General features: G+C 44.6%; 1 protein-coding gene across 6 annotated transcripts in view; it reads left to right on the top strand.

Annotated features, from left to right (window-relative positions):
- Positions 1-2,722, top strand: part of PRKCQ (protein kinase C theta) — a 143,316-nt gene extending 140,594 nt beyond the window's left edge. For 5 of the 6 annotated variants that reach the window (XM_017513198.2, XM_017513195.2, XM_017513197.2 and 2 more), the window contains exon 18: positions 1,504-2,722. In XM_017513198.2, the coding sequence (XP_017368687.1) occupies positions 1,504-1,659 (156 nt within the window). In that variant the 3' untranslated portion in view covers positions 1,660-2,722. The remainder of the gene's footprint in view (positions 1-1,503) is intronic. The other variant, XM_017513199.2, reaches the window with a different exon arrangement.
- The last annotated feature ends 12,385 nt before the right edge of the window (positions 2,723-15,107 follow it).

Below are 15,107 nucleotides of genomic sequence, written 5' to 3'. Positions count from 1 at the left end.
ATCTCTTGACCTCGTGATCCACCCGCCTCGGCCTCCCAAAGTGCTGGGATTACAAGCTTGAGCCACCATGCCCGGCTAATTTTTGTATTTTTAGTAGAGACGGGGTTTCACCATATTGGCTAGGCTGTTCTTGAACTCCTGACCTTGTGATCCACCCACCTTGGCCTCCCAAAGTGCTGGGATTACAGGCGTGAGCCACTGCACCCAGCAAAAATAATAACTTTTAAAAGAGCAGGGCAAAATGGTAGGTTTTCCAGCCTTAACCATTCCCCGTGATTGCTGGCAGTACCAGTGATTGCCTGGGTGGACATGGACCAAGAGCACCAGCTCACAGACTTCACAACAGAGTCCACCCCAGAGAACACACAGGCTATTAGTCATGATAGCGAACGGCCAGAAGAAGCAGGTACACCTCGTTCCCAGGGCAAGAATAGCTGTTCTCAACATCTGTCCCAAGCTCCAGGGACCTTCCAAGGGGCCAACAGGTCGGCCTCAAGCGCTCTATTTGAGACAGTACCACATCTAATGCATGGGTTAATCATTTGTGATAAAATAAAAATTTTACCTTCTTTTTAGCTATCAGAACTGTTAAAGCATGTCTCACCTTCCACTGCAGATTAAAATTGACTTAATATTTTACACATAAAAATCAAAACTTTGATCTAAGCTTGCCCTAAAGGACATTCCTAGTTCTGCCAGTAGGAAACTTTCCCTGACCTGTGGTCTGAGCCGCCAGAGGCCATTGACCTCACAGCCCCAGGGCCCCTTGGAGGGTGGGAGGGGCCTGACTCTTCATTTTGCTTCTCTGTGCTCATAGGACTTTCTGTTGATAGGTAACAGTCGTTCTCAATCTTGGGACACTGGATTGAACACCATACTGAATAGCATGTATGAAACAGATGTTTGTTTCCCCTTTCTCTGCTGTTTTGTTTGCCATGAAAACCAATGGACCAAGGGGTCTCAAAAGAGTCTGTCCCAATCTGTGTTGTCTAAGAAAGACAGCCCAAGGAATTTACTAATAAAATTCACAAGGGTAGGGGACTGACAACAGCCAAGAATGTGGATAAAAGAACAGGAATATGAAATTCCTTCTCTCTTCCCATCCCTCTGTTTGCACTCCCTCTCCCCACCACCCTCCCTTATCCCCGCCTTCTATTCCATGAAGACTAAACAGACAGAGGTCAAATTTGGGTGGATCATTTTTTCAAAGTTTGGCAACCCTACTTCATGTAAACCATCAATTAGAAACATGAGATCCCACTTGAATCTCTACAATGGTAGTCCTTCTGTGAATTTATTTATATTATTAAGCTGAGGACACAGGATCGTAGCCATGTTCAATGAAAGCTGTGCATGATAATCGATGGGCATTGCCTCCATTTAAAGGATTGCAAACACCAACTTGGCCAGACAGAGATTACAGCCTAGATAACAAAAATGAAGATAATGACCTTAACGGCTGATATTTCTTCTCTTTCTTTCTTCCCTTAAACTCTGACCAAGAAATCACCATACGACTGCAGCAATTTCGACAAAGAATTCTTGAACGAGAAGCCCCGGCTGTCATTCGCCGACAGAGCACTGATCAACAGCATGGACCAGAACATGTTCAGGAACTTTTCCTTTGTTAACCCTGGGATGGAGCGGCTGATATCCTGAATCTTGCCCCTCCAGAGACATGAAGGAATTTGCCTTCTCCCTGGGAGCTGGTTCAAGCGACACTGCCTGGGTTCCTTTTTCAACTTGGAAAAGAAAAGAAACACTCGACAACAAAGGCTGAGGCCCGTTCTACCCCCACGTGACTTTTATCTGTAGCAGAAACCAAGTCTATTTCACTAATGACGATGGGTCTTGACTCCTGACGCGTCTCACAGACACTCCTGAAGTTAGGTCATTACTAACCATAGTTATTTACTTGAAAGATGGGACTCTGCCCTGAGAAAGGTTTCAAAGCTTGATACTGCAATAAATGATGGCTCTTCACTCACTGCTGATCAGGGAAATGCTCTTTGAATCGGGGCAAATGGAGTACAGACATCTCAAGACCGAAATGGCCCCATTGCCCGGTCTAGTAGAGGATCTCACTCAGCCGCAAACAAGCAACTACTAACCCGTTTTATCCTGTTCCTATCTGTGGATGTATAAATGGCTGGGGGGACAGCCCTGCATAGGCTTTTATGGGAATTCTTTACAATAAACAAGCTTGTAACTTGAGATCTACAAATTCATTCATTCTGATTCGCCATGAAGTCCATGGGCAAGAGGACAGGTGGAAAGTGAGAGGGAAGTTTTGCTAGAACACCTACGCTGGCTATCTTGTCAAGACAGAATTGATATTTAGAGCTCCACCAGTTAATATCGTTTCGCCCTTGCCAATAAAACCTTTCCATCCATCCACTCTCATCAGATCCCAGGATCAGTGCAGTCATTCATGCTATCCTCACATGATACCCAGAAAAGAACTGAAGTGGGTAATTCTCCTGAGAAAAGAACCTCAACCCCTGCTCCTGCCATCACTGGTGATTTCATGACTCATAAGCCCCTCTGGGAGCATCAGTCAGGATCAATGACCCATTGCATGCTGTTTGCAGCAGTCAATTGAGTTTAATTAGAATTCCAACCATACACTTTAAAAGTATTTGTGCCGTGTGTATATTTTGATAAAATGTTGTGACTTCATGACAAAGAGGTGGATGTGTAAAAAATGGAATTAAAAAAAAAACAATCAAAAAACAGAGTCCTCTTAATCATTTACTTCCCTGCTTGTCCCCCAAGAGAACTTGGTTCTGCCATGTTGATCCTCAAATGTAGCTAGCACTGAGATGGTCTTTTACAATTGGGGGATTGGCCGGGCACAGTGGCTCACGCCTGTAATCCCAGCACTTTGGGAGGCCAAGGTAGGCAGATCAGCTGAGATCAGATGTTCGAGACCAGCCTGGCCAATATGGTGAAACCCCATCTCTACTAAAAATATCAAAATTAGCCAGGCGTGGTGGCGGGTGCCTGTAATCCAAGCGACTCAGGAGGCTGAGTCAGGAGTACAGGAAGCCAAAGGGTGAGGAAGTCAGGTGACCTTAATGCAATCGTAAGAAAAGCAAGTCTGCATAATATTCAGACTCACTAGCCTAGCTCATCACACGACTGGAAATAACTTTAGATATTATATTTAAAATAAAATAATAAAAGCAGACTGTGGGCAGTCTGAAAGTGTGCTGGGACATTTTCATGACTATATAGTGCTCTTGTGATTTTTTTTAAGACACTCCCCTAAAATGAACACAAAGAACCTCATTTAAGGAGGTGGTGATGGACACCTATCTTCAAATGCATCCATTCAGGTGCCTGGGCCCTTTGTTCTGAAAACAGCAGCATGACTATAGACCTCTAGTTACATGGGAAGGTGGTGCTTGTCCCTGCCTTGCTCCAAATGAAAATGCTCACACATGTTTATCAAATTCGCCTACTTGAAGAAGGGAGGGGATCCTTCAAGGCCCTGGAGGGGCAAGTGGAGGGCAGGGAGCCCCCTGCTCTGTTCTGATCTCTGCTCTGCTTTGCATTTGCTGGGAAGCCCTGAACAAGTCATTTCATCTTTGGGGGCCTCCAAGTAACGGGGTGGGTGAAGATGCTATCTAAAGTCCCTTCTCACTAGGGCACTTTCTGGTTCTAATCTGAATCAAGATCCTCCTAAACTGAAAGGTCAGTGAGCAACACTTTCCACACCACAGACACTCATGGATTCCACTTGCTGCAAGCCCCAGGGGCAGCTCTACCCCATTTTCCTTCCAGCCATCCTCTCCTCACTCTGGGCTCCCACATAACCCTGCCCCGGCACCCAGCATCCTCCTGACACCCAGAGACCCCAACAGGACCCCCACCAGGAAACAAATAAGCAAAGACTGTTTGGCCATTAGAAATAGGAACCAACCCAACAGTTATTCCCTCCACTAGACCAAAATAATGTCTATTCATCTTTTGGTTTTGTTTGTTCTCTCTTATTTTTTTAATTAGAGACAGGGTATCCCTACCTTTCCTAGGCTGGTCTTGAACTCCTGGACTCAAGTGATCCTCCTACCTCAGTCTCCCAAAGTGCTGGGATTACAGACCTCATCATTTGTTTCCAATAAATCTCACCTGTGTGAATTTGTCAGCTGACTAAGAAGGTTACTATTTGCTTCGTATCTCTGAGTGTGCAAAGTAGTTACTACTTCCTTCTATTCTTTCAGGAGTCCTCTGAAATTGCTTATTAAGATCCCTATTTAATAGGAGACACCTGAAGTCCAGGGAGACCAGGAAGGTTACACTAGGTGACAGTGGAGAGTTGAACCCAGAACTCTTAGCGTCAGACCCTGCTTCATTCCAGAGTGCAAGGTTTCAGCGACATCCATCTATCAGTGTCTAATGATTGTTGTTCACTAGAGCTTTAAGTGGATGCCCCTAGTTCAGGGCCACAATGGGCTTACCTGTTCCGCTTCTAGGGAAACTGGCGCAGGGGGCAGTCTCTTTGATGCCAGTCTGTCACCACCACTCCCAGTTCCCTTCCGCATTGCACTTTAGCCTAGACTCAACCCTGCCAATAGTAATGAGAACTTCACTTTGGGGCGTAAATGTTTCGGTAGGGCTGGGCACGGTGGCTCATGTCTGTAATCCCAGCACTTTGGGAGGCTGAGGCAGGCAGATCATGAGGTCAGGAGTTTCAGACCAGCCTGGCCAACATGGTGAAACCCCATCTCTACTAAAAACATAAAAATTAGCTGGGCGTGGTGACAAGCGCCTGTAATCCCAGCTACTCGGGAGGCTGAGGCAGGAGTATCATTTGAACCTGGGAGGCAAAGTTTGCAGTAAGCTGAGATTGCGCCACTGCACTCTAGCCTGGGTGACAGGGTAAGACTCCATCTCAAAAAAAAAAAAAAAAGAAAAAGAAAAAGAAAAAAGGTTTTAGAAAAAGAGAGATCAGTGCTTCTTTTTGGAAGACACGGACTGAGACTTTGGCTCTTTGGATAGATCCTTTACCACTTCTGCACATGCTGACAAATGAGGCCTGAGAGCTTCCTGTGCACAAGAGGCCAGCCACAGAGAGAGCGTTGACCAGGCTCTTCTCAGATGCCATCTAGCAAGACCAGGCTTGGGGAGAGAGGAAGAAGTCACAAACCAGCCAGAGAAGAAAAAATGCCTTTGTTACATCATAAAACTGCAGACGGGGTCTGAGCTCTCGGAGCCCCTGTCTCTGATGGACCCATCAAGGATGCCCAAGACAGGAAGCCTCAGCCTTAAACACCCACAGACCCGGAACATCCCAGAACCCACTCACAACAGTGCAAACCAAGGAAGACGTCTATCGCCACCTCTCTCCTCTTTCTCTGTCCCCCCACAACCTGGGAGAAGACGGAGCAGAAACGATGGTCATCAGATGTGGGAAGAGAGGACTGAGCATGGGAGGGTGGGAAATGTGAAGACGCTGACCATGTGCCTTCCCCACCGTAAGCCGCAGCACTGCCCACTTGAACTAGACGAGAAGACAGGGTCAACTTCAAATGGGTTTTCGATGATTCATGGCACTGCACATTTAAGTTGCATGAGCCTTGCGGGAGCAACTGAAGGACATGTCTAATGTCACCAGAAAAGTCATGGGACCTCTGGGGTTTCCGTCAAAGTTTGGAAGAATGAGCCCCACAGAGCAGGTCTGAGTGGACACTGGGTGCAAATAATCAAGATGCTGGTTTGGTTTGGTTTTGCCCTGAGAATTTTGCTTGTTTACAGACAAGCCCTAGAGCCACAGTGATGTTGCTGTTGGTGCCACAGCTACGTGGGAGATTCCTTGCACACAGGGGACCATGCTCTCTACCACCATGCTTATTACCCTAGCAGGCACTCCGCCATCATGCGCATTTGTTGAGCGGGTGAACAGGATGTGGGTGAGCACAATCCTCTCTACAATCCTCTGTCTGTGTGGGGCCTGGCGCACGAGAAGGCTGGTGAAAAGTGCTTCGTCCTACAGGCTCTATGGGATTAACTGGACTTGGGTATCAGGGACTCTCTCCTGAAGAATTTTAGACAGAGGCAGACACCAATTGGCCAAGAGAAACTGCATTTGGTAAAGACCAGAAGGCAGACAAAGGGATGGGCAGCAGAAGACAGGAGGGAGGGGCGGTCACAGCAGCAGAGACACAGGGTCGCCCTGCCACCCCAGTGTGGTCGACTCAAGGAGGGCTAAGACCAGCAACTTCTGGTAAGTTGCCCTCACTTCCCGGAGTTACTGAGGGGTCCCCAAGGCGCTGGGAGTCTTGCAGGCAGCCCTCCAATCAGTCCTGTGTTGTTCCTCTCTCTGACTCAGGGAACCAGCGTGATGGGGAGCAGCCCCCAGCCAACAGCAGGACTGGCTGCTCTTCTGTGATTCTGGGCAAGATATGTAACCTTTCCAAACCTCAGTGTCCTTACAAGTGTCCAAACAAGCCCCCATTTCCTTGTTTCTCCCTGTGTCCTATGTAAGTCCTGAGCCCAAAGAGACTGAGTGTGTCCCTGGGGCATGTGTGTGCCAGCGTGTGTGTATATCAGAACAAGACACCACACTGCTGTGAGCACCAGGCCGGCTGACTCATGTTCCCTATGTGCCTGATGTCTGCTCCTGCTCTAGAACTTTCACTCATTCTCTCCTGCCAGCCTAAAAGGGCCAGCACATCTCATAAACAACCCCAAAGCCGACCCACCCCCGGGCCCAGCCACAGTGCCAGCCTCCTGCACAAGGCCTTTGCTGACCACACCAGCTGATGCTGCCCAACAATGCCCCTCACCTCTACCTGTCCTTTAAAATAACCGTAGTCACAAGCTGGGCCAAATTCCCAGAGCCCAGAGATGTTTGGAAATGAAGTAGGTGCCACCAACGTTGTTTCTGTGCAGCTCCCAACTCATTGTCTGTGAAGGACCCCCAGAGGTTGGCAGCAACTCCCACAGGGGTCATCTGAGAGTCACAGTGACCACAGTGATCAATGATGCCTCACCATGAGGAGAAGAAGGAAATGCCCAGCCAGGGAACCTGCTTTCTGCCCCCAGCCTTCTGCCTTCCATGTCATTCTTCACTCTACTGCGGATGAAGATTTGACTATAAAATATGCTGTTGAAATGCATCAACTGCGCTACTCCCAGATGGCAGGAGGAGAGTTCCGTTTTTCTTCTGGAAAACTCTTGCAACGACCTGGTACTGGGTGAGGTGCTTTATGTATATTATCTCATTTAAACCCCAGCAGCAATCTCTGAGGATGGCATCATTGTCCCCATTTTATCAGTAAGGACACTGAGGTTTGGAAAGGTTACATATCTTGCCCAGAATCACAGAGAAGAGCTGGAACTAGAACCGCAGCCTGTCTGATAGCGAAGCTCATGCCCTCTATCGCCGTAAGGTGGGGAGGAGCAAGGGGATTCTGGAGTCAGACTGCTCAGGTCACACCCAGCTTCACCCCCGATGTGGTACATAACCTTGGACAAGTCACTTAAACACTCTGAGCCTCAGTCTCCTCCTTTCTAAAATGAGGACAAAAAATAAAATGAGGAAAGTAATAGCGCTGGCCTCGCTGGCCGTAAGAGAAGTGAGTAGCATCATCTGTGTGAAGCACATGGAAGTACCTAATGTAGAATAGGTACCCGCTAATACGTCAGCATTGCTATTTTACCTATTTTACTGATGGAGCCCAACGTAAATCATTTAGAGACCTCCTTCATAGGAAAAATAATTGTATCTGATCGATCACAAAGGGAGGGGGTATCAAACCTAAATATGAAGAAGTAAAAAATATAAAGTTCTACTTTATCATTGTTATACAGCTATAAAAGCAAGATACAAAGTTGATACAAAGAAAACTACAAAAGTAATAACACTGACTCAACGAGATTGATTTTTTGTGATGACGACATTATGAGGCTGAAAATAAACCTTCCATGTCAATGTGTCTTAACTACCATGGTACGGTTTCTTCTGATTTTAGCATGGTTGGATGAGCACACATGGTGCGATGACTCGATCTGTGTACCACGTGTCTCTACTGGAACTATCAAGGAAAAACCAACTGTACAGCGTGTCCTATGTCATTCAGCCTTCATTTGTCAAAAACGCTTAAGTGCACCTAGGTTTTCTAACACGTGACAAATTAATACCATTGGTGGAAATAAAGTCATGAACAAAATGTACCACAAACTCTGATTTCTGACACAATCTAACAGAACTTTCTGCTGTGATGAAAATGTACCACATCTGCACTGTGCAATATGGTAGCTGCATGGGGCTATTGCGGGCTTGAAATGTAGCTGAGACTAAAACATTGAATTTTTTTCTTTTTTGAGACAGGATCTCACTCCGTCACCAGGATGTAGTGTAGTGTAACAAATAGAGCTCAGTGCAACCTGCACCTTCTGAACTCAGGTGATCCTCCCACCTCAGCCTCCCAAGTAGCTGGGACCACAGGTGTGCACCGCCATGCCTGATTATCCTTTTGAGTTTTTGTAAAGACAGGGTCTCACTTTGTTACCCAGGCTGGTCTCAAATTCTTGGGCTCAAGGGATCCTCCTTCCTTGGCCTCCCAAAGTGCTGGGATTATAGGCATGAGCTACCATGCCCAGACTACAATTATTATCTTTGGAAACACTAAGGAAGTATTACACTCACATTACATCCATGAACTAGACCAGGTGCTATAAAAACTTAGAACATTAAAGAAACTTCCAAAAAAAATAGATCCAAAAGGAGAGTTTAAAAATGTTGGGAAAATAGATAAATAAGTTTCAGTTCCAAGGTCCATGTCTAAATAATAATAATTATGGAGAAAAAAACAGATCAGAAGGAAGGAAGTCATGAAAGACACAGTGAAAGAAAATGTCCCAGAACTGAAATACGTAGGTTTTTCAGTGTGAACAGGCTATTCTGGGGTCCAATAAAACAAATGAAGAAAAGATCTACCCCAAAGCACATAATTTAAAAAAATGTCAGAACACTAGAGATGAGAGAGAGAGAAGTTGATCCAAAAACCTCCCATAAAAAACAAGAGAGGCCACACACAGTGGATCAGGAATTGGAATGGTATTGGACTGCTCATAGTAACACAAAGTTACATGACACTGGAACAGTATCTTCAAAATGCCAATAGACAATAAATTTGAACATACAATTCTATAACTAGATCTATGATCAATTATCTATGATTGAATCTATGATTCAAATGTTAAAATATAATAGAGACATTTTCAGACAACCAAGTTCTCAAAAGAATTATCCTCCATGTAGCTGTTATTGAGAGGATGTATTTCACCAAAAAATGTGGGAGTGAGGAGATAGGTCATCTCAGGGGAGGGAACCAAAGCAAGGGAGACAAAGACATGGAAACCTGGGGACAAAGGACCCATGGACGAGTGACTGAAACAAAGGAAGTTTATGCAATGATTATGAACAGAAGTTAATGCCAGCAGCCATGCCATAGTGGTAAAGTCTAGAGAAAAACCAGTCAGACAGCAAGCCAGTCAGGCGCTGAGTTTTTATAGCACCTGGTCTAGTTCGTGGCTGTAATGTGAATATAATACTTCCTTAGTGTTTCCAAAGACAATAATTGTAGCCTGGGCATGGTAGCTCATGCCTGTAATCCCAGCGCTTTGGGAGGCTAAGGTGGGAGGATCCCTTGAGCCCAAGAATTTGAGACCAGCCTGGGTAACAAAGTGAGACCCTGCCTCCAGGGTCCACATAATACTCCCTCAGGGAAGAAACCCAACACACAGATTCAAAGGCGTGGTATGTTTTAGTGTAGCAAAAGGAGATTTCAGCCAGACACAGTGGCTCAAGCCTGTGGTCCCAGCACTTTCAGAGGCCAGATCACCTGAGATCAGGAGTTCAAGGTCTTGAACCAGCCCAGCCAACATGGTGAAACCCCATCTCTACTAAAAATACAAAAATTAACCGGGCATGGTGGTGTGCACCTGTAATCCCAGCCACTCAGGAGGCTGATAGAGGAGAATCACTTGAACTCAGGAGGCGGAGGTTGCAATGAGCCGCGGTGGCACCACTGCACTCCAGTCTGGGTGACAGAACAAGACTCCATTTCAAAAAAAAAAAAGGAGATTTTGGTTCTGTCAGAGATTTCAGAGTGGGTGATACACAGAAACCCAAGCATATTAATAACTATTTTATTAATTCTGGATAAAAGAATAATTTGTCAAAAATGCAAAGATAATTATCATACATTAAATGGATCCACTGTGAGTAATGATGATATAAATGCCAAATTAATCAAACTGAGAGTTATAACCTGACTGAGAGAACGACGGAGCATGAAGGGTATGTGTATGGGGAATTGATTAAATAAACTGTCATCTTCCTCAACAGGAAGTCCAAACATCAGCTCAAAATTTAAACATGAGGAAACATGACACAAAAAGAAAAAAAAATTTAAACATGAGGAAAGAGTAACACACAAATCTACCTAAGATATAGTAAGGAGAAACAGCTAAAGGGTTTTTTAATTATGTGTATTTATTACTTCAAATATACAAACAATATATAGGTACACACACATATGTACACACACATATAAATAGATTTGATGGTAAGTATAAAGATAGAAATAGACAGATAATAGATAAGATAGATATAGAGAAGATATAAGAGGTAAATATAGATAGGTAGAAAAATCATACAGAGATAGAGGATTGATGGAATAGATTATACATAGATATAGGTAGATGACTGATAGGCGTTAGATAAGATAGATATAGAGTTGGGATAAATGGACAGATGGATGGTTGGATGAATGATGGATAAACAGATAATATGGAGACAGATGACTGACAGAATATATAGGTAGATAGATGGATGATTGATTGATAGGTAGGTAGATAGATAGATGATTGATAGACAGAGACAGACCACCTCCTTCCCTGGAAGGCTGACAGTTCCTTGAGCTGGGGCTGGAAAAACACAGGAAACGTAACTTTATCAGACACAGTTAGAAGGTTTTTGAACCTAAGGTTTCCGTTATGACGGGTCAGTCGCCAGGCCTCCCTCTGATTCTATGATCCTATAATTAGCCACAGGACGTTGGGTGGACAGAGGAGCATTGAGGGCTCCTGAGCTGAATGCCAGAGGTCAGGTGAGAATTGGGAAAGTCTCTAAAGCCGTGGTGGGCAGGTTTTCCTTCCTCTTTCCTGTAGTAACACATAAGTGGGGAGAAAGGGGGAAAAGAAAGGATGGAAACAAAAAAGGAACCAGACTTTGCCTTGCTTCCTGCCTCCTGGGGACGTCAGAACTGGCCCAGGCTGACCTCCGCCATGAAGGAGCACCCATTCTCACCAGTGTCCTTAGCCTTCCCTGTCAGCTCTTTGTCATTCGTCGGCGTCCTCTGGCAAGAGACGACGAATGTCAAGAAAGTTTAGTGGCCTGAGAACTTTTTCCAAGCCTCGGGTTTTAGAGATGTGTCTTTTCCTTTCAATACCTCCAAAGCTTCTGTAACTTCACAGGTGATATTTTAAAATACAAACAGCAACATGTACTGAATTTTAAAACAAGGATGTTGTTATTTGGAAAAAGTCAGAACTGTTGCTGTTGAATATGCTTTCAGAAGAAAAGAGTTTTGGAGGCACCTGGGGAGGCTCATAAGACAGGATGATGCACACCTGGGAGATGGTGAAAGAAGGCTTGCCTCTGGGAGAGGGTGGAAGAAGGCGAGAGTCTGGGAGATGGTGGAAGGAGATGTGCGTCTGGAAGACAGTGGAAGTGAAGGGACTTTCGCTAGGAGCAAGCCATGTAGAGAAGCCGGAGACATAGGAATGACATTAAAAATCTAAAGTTACTTCAGCCACTGGAGAGCCAAGAGCCGCGGAATGAGAGGAAGGACTCCAACTAACAGAGCTCACTGCTTCCCTCCTCCCAGCACATGTCCTGTCCGCTCACCTGGCTGGATACTCTCACCTGGCTGCACACCTGAATGTGCACGTGCCCACTCTATCGTCCAACTGAGGCAACATTGGGGGCTCAGGGTCTAAGGCAGCCACCATTGGGGAAGATGCCAGCACAAGCAGGGATAGATCAATAGACGCTGAGCATCACACTAGCATCATTTTAGATTGCATGCATTCTGGACATCAGAACAGTTACTTCAATTCTAATTTGGGGTTTGACTGAAATTCAACTTGAATGTGGATTTTCAAAGTAAAATCTAGAGAAGAAGAGAATTTCTCTGCAGGTGCGTGTGCATGACACGGTTATTGTCTTTCTATTTTTGGTTTGTTTTGGTTTTTTTCCAGTGCTGCAGGCTTTAAGAAACTTTGGGTATCCAACCAAAGATACAAATCTGAAAAACAAGTGGAAAATCTAACTCCAGCAAAGCCTACTCAAATTTCAGTCTGTATTTCAAATAACAACCAATGACATCCAACTAACAGAAAGGGGAAACTGCACACTTTTAACTGCCCCTGCTGTTACTCAGTTTTCCTCTTTAACCCTCTCGTCCTCCCACTTAAAGACAACACACCCGTTTCATGTTGCCATGGAAATTGTGCTTTCAACAGTTCCTTGAGATAACATTTTGTTATATGGTAAGGGGGAGACCTCTAGTGTCCCAAACTTGTATTTCCTTTAAGAATATGTTACAGTGGTGGTGTCTGTGACGGTGAATTTATCAAGGGGAAATCTGAACCTGCTGACCAGGTCAGGCTACAAAATAACCAAATCCCAGAGCGAACTAAGAAGAATAATCTTACCACCGTATTCCTGCAAGAATGATAATTTAAAAGTCAAAAAATCATAGATGTTGGCATAGATGTCATGAAAAGACAGCACTTTTACACTGCTGCTGGTGAGAAGGTAAACTAGTACAACTCCTATGGAAAACAGTGCAGAGATTCCTTGAAGAGCCAAAAGTAGAACCACCATTCAATCCAGCAATCCCACCACTGGGTATCTACCCAAAGGGGAAAAAAAGTCATTATTTGAAAAAGACACATGCACATGCATTCTTATAGCAGCACAATTCACAACTGCAAAAATATGAAACCAACCTAAGTGCCCATCAACCAGCGAATGGATAAAGAAAATGTGGTGTATATACACCATGGCATACTACTCAGCCATAAAAAGGAATGAAATCATGTCTTTTGCAGCAACTTAGATGGAGCTGGAGGCCATTATTATAAGTGAAGTAACTCAGGAATGGAAAACCAAACATCATATCTTCACACTTGTAAGTAGGAGCTAAGCTATGAGGATGCAAAGGCATAAGAATGATATAGTGGGCCGGTGCAGTGGCTCACACCTGTAATCACAGCACTTTGGGGTGCTGAGGCAGGTGGATCACAAGGTCAGGAGATCTAGACCATCTTGGTTAACATGGTGAAACCACATCTCTACTAAAAATACAAAAAATTAGCCAGGCATGGTGGCACGTGCCTGCAGTCCCAGCTACTCCAGAGATGGAGGCAGGAGAATCGCTTGAATCCAGGAGGTGGAGGTTGCAGTGAGCTGAGATCGTACCACTGCACTCCAGCATGGGTGACAGAGCACAAGACTGTCTCAAAAACAAAACAAAACAAAAAGGAATGATATAATGGACTTTAGGGACTCAAGGGGAAGGGTGGGAGGGGGTGAGAAACAAAAGACCACACAGTGAGTACAATGTACGCTTCTCAGTGATGGGGGCACGCGATCTCAGAAATCACCACTAAAGAACTTATATATGTAACCAAAAACCACCTGTATCCCCAAAAACCTACTGAAATAAAAAACTAAATTCTAAAAAACGAGAAGAATCTTTGTATTTTGCATTTATTGTATATCTTGTCAATCATATCAAGAATTCACATGGCTATACCCTAATAGATACTTGATTCCCACCAGCTTATTTGCCAAGTATTCTATAAACTGGTCCAGTCCTTTTCAAGAGAGAAAAACAGGCCAGACATGGTGGCTCATGCCTGTAATCCCAACACTTTGGGAGGTCAAGGTGGGCAGATCACCTGAGGTCAGGAATTCAAGACCAGCCACACACCAGCCTGGGTGACAGAGCGAGGGACTCTGTCTCAAAAAGAGAGAGAGAGGGGGAGAGAGAGAGAGAGGCAGAGAAAAACATTAGAAGCAACTGTCAACAATGGGGCTGCATTTATAACTTGACCCCAACAACCCCAGAATAGAACACAGAAACATACAGTTCTGGGGTTCTCAGCACAGAAGGAATTCTACAATGGCAGTGACCAAACTTTAACCACTGGTGTGCAGTATGACTTGGCCCCTCCCTCTTACCACACACAAGCTTGTTCTCATTGCCTTCACCTCCATAAGCTAAATTAGAAGGTTCTCAGCCTGAGGTTCATGAATGAGCTGAAATTTCCTGTAAATTTTGAGGTGTTGGGGGAGGGTGAGAGGGAAAAAAAATTGGGGGGGATTTTCTTGGGATTAAGATTTTCTCTTTGTCACTAGGTTTAAGAAATGTGATTAAAATACATGTTGGTGCAATTTTCTTCGTGTTTCTTGTGCTTGGAGTTCATTCAGCTTATTGGGTCTGTGGATTTAAAGTCTTCATCAGGCTGGGCACAGTGGCTCACGCCTGTAATTCCAGCACTTTGGGAGGCCGAGACAGGTGGATCACTTGCACTCAGGAGTTTGAGAACAGCCTGGCCAACATGGCAAAAACCCATCTCTACCAAAAATACAAAAATTAGCTGGGCACAGTGGCTCACAACTGCAGTCCCAGCTACTTGGGAAGCTGAAGCTGGAGAATCGTTTGAACCCAGGAGAAAGAGGTTGCAATGAGCAGAGATTGCACCGCTATACTCCAGCCTGGGCAAGAGTGAGACTCTGTCTCAAAAAAAAAAAAAAATTAATTAAAATTTAAAAAATAGTATTCATCACACTTGGAAAGTTGAAAGCTATTATTTCTTTAATATATTTTCTGTCTCCCCCTTCTTTGGGTCTCCAATTGCGTATATATGTGGCGACTTGAAGTTGTCCCATAGTTCATTGGGGGTTTTCTCTTTTTTGTTTGTTTGTTTTCTTTATCACTTTTTTCTCAGGGTCTTGGAAACAAACACATTGCTATGTTTTCAGATGTACAAATCTTTACTTCTGTACAAATATTTTCTTCTGT

This window comes from Cebus imitator, unplaced genomic scaffold, assembly GCF_001604975.1.
Source record: "Cebus imitator isolate Cc_AM_T3 unplaced genomic scaffold, Cebus_imitator-1.0 Scaffold487, whole genome shotgun sequence".
Taxonomy (NCBI): Eukaryota; Metazoa; Chordata; class Mammalia; order Primates; family Cebidae; genus Cebus; species Cebus imitator.
Note: the sequence above shows the minus strand (reverse complement) of the source record. Positions and strands in the feature narration are given on the sequence as shown.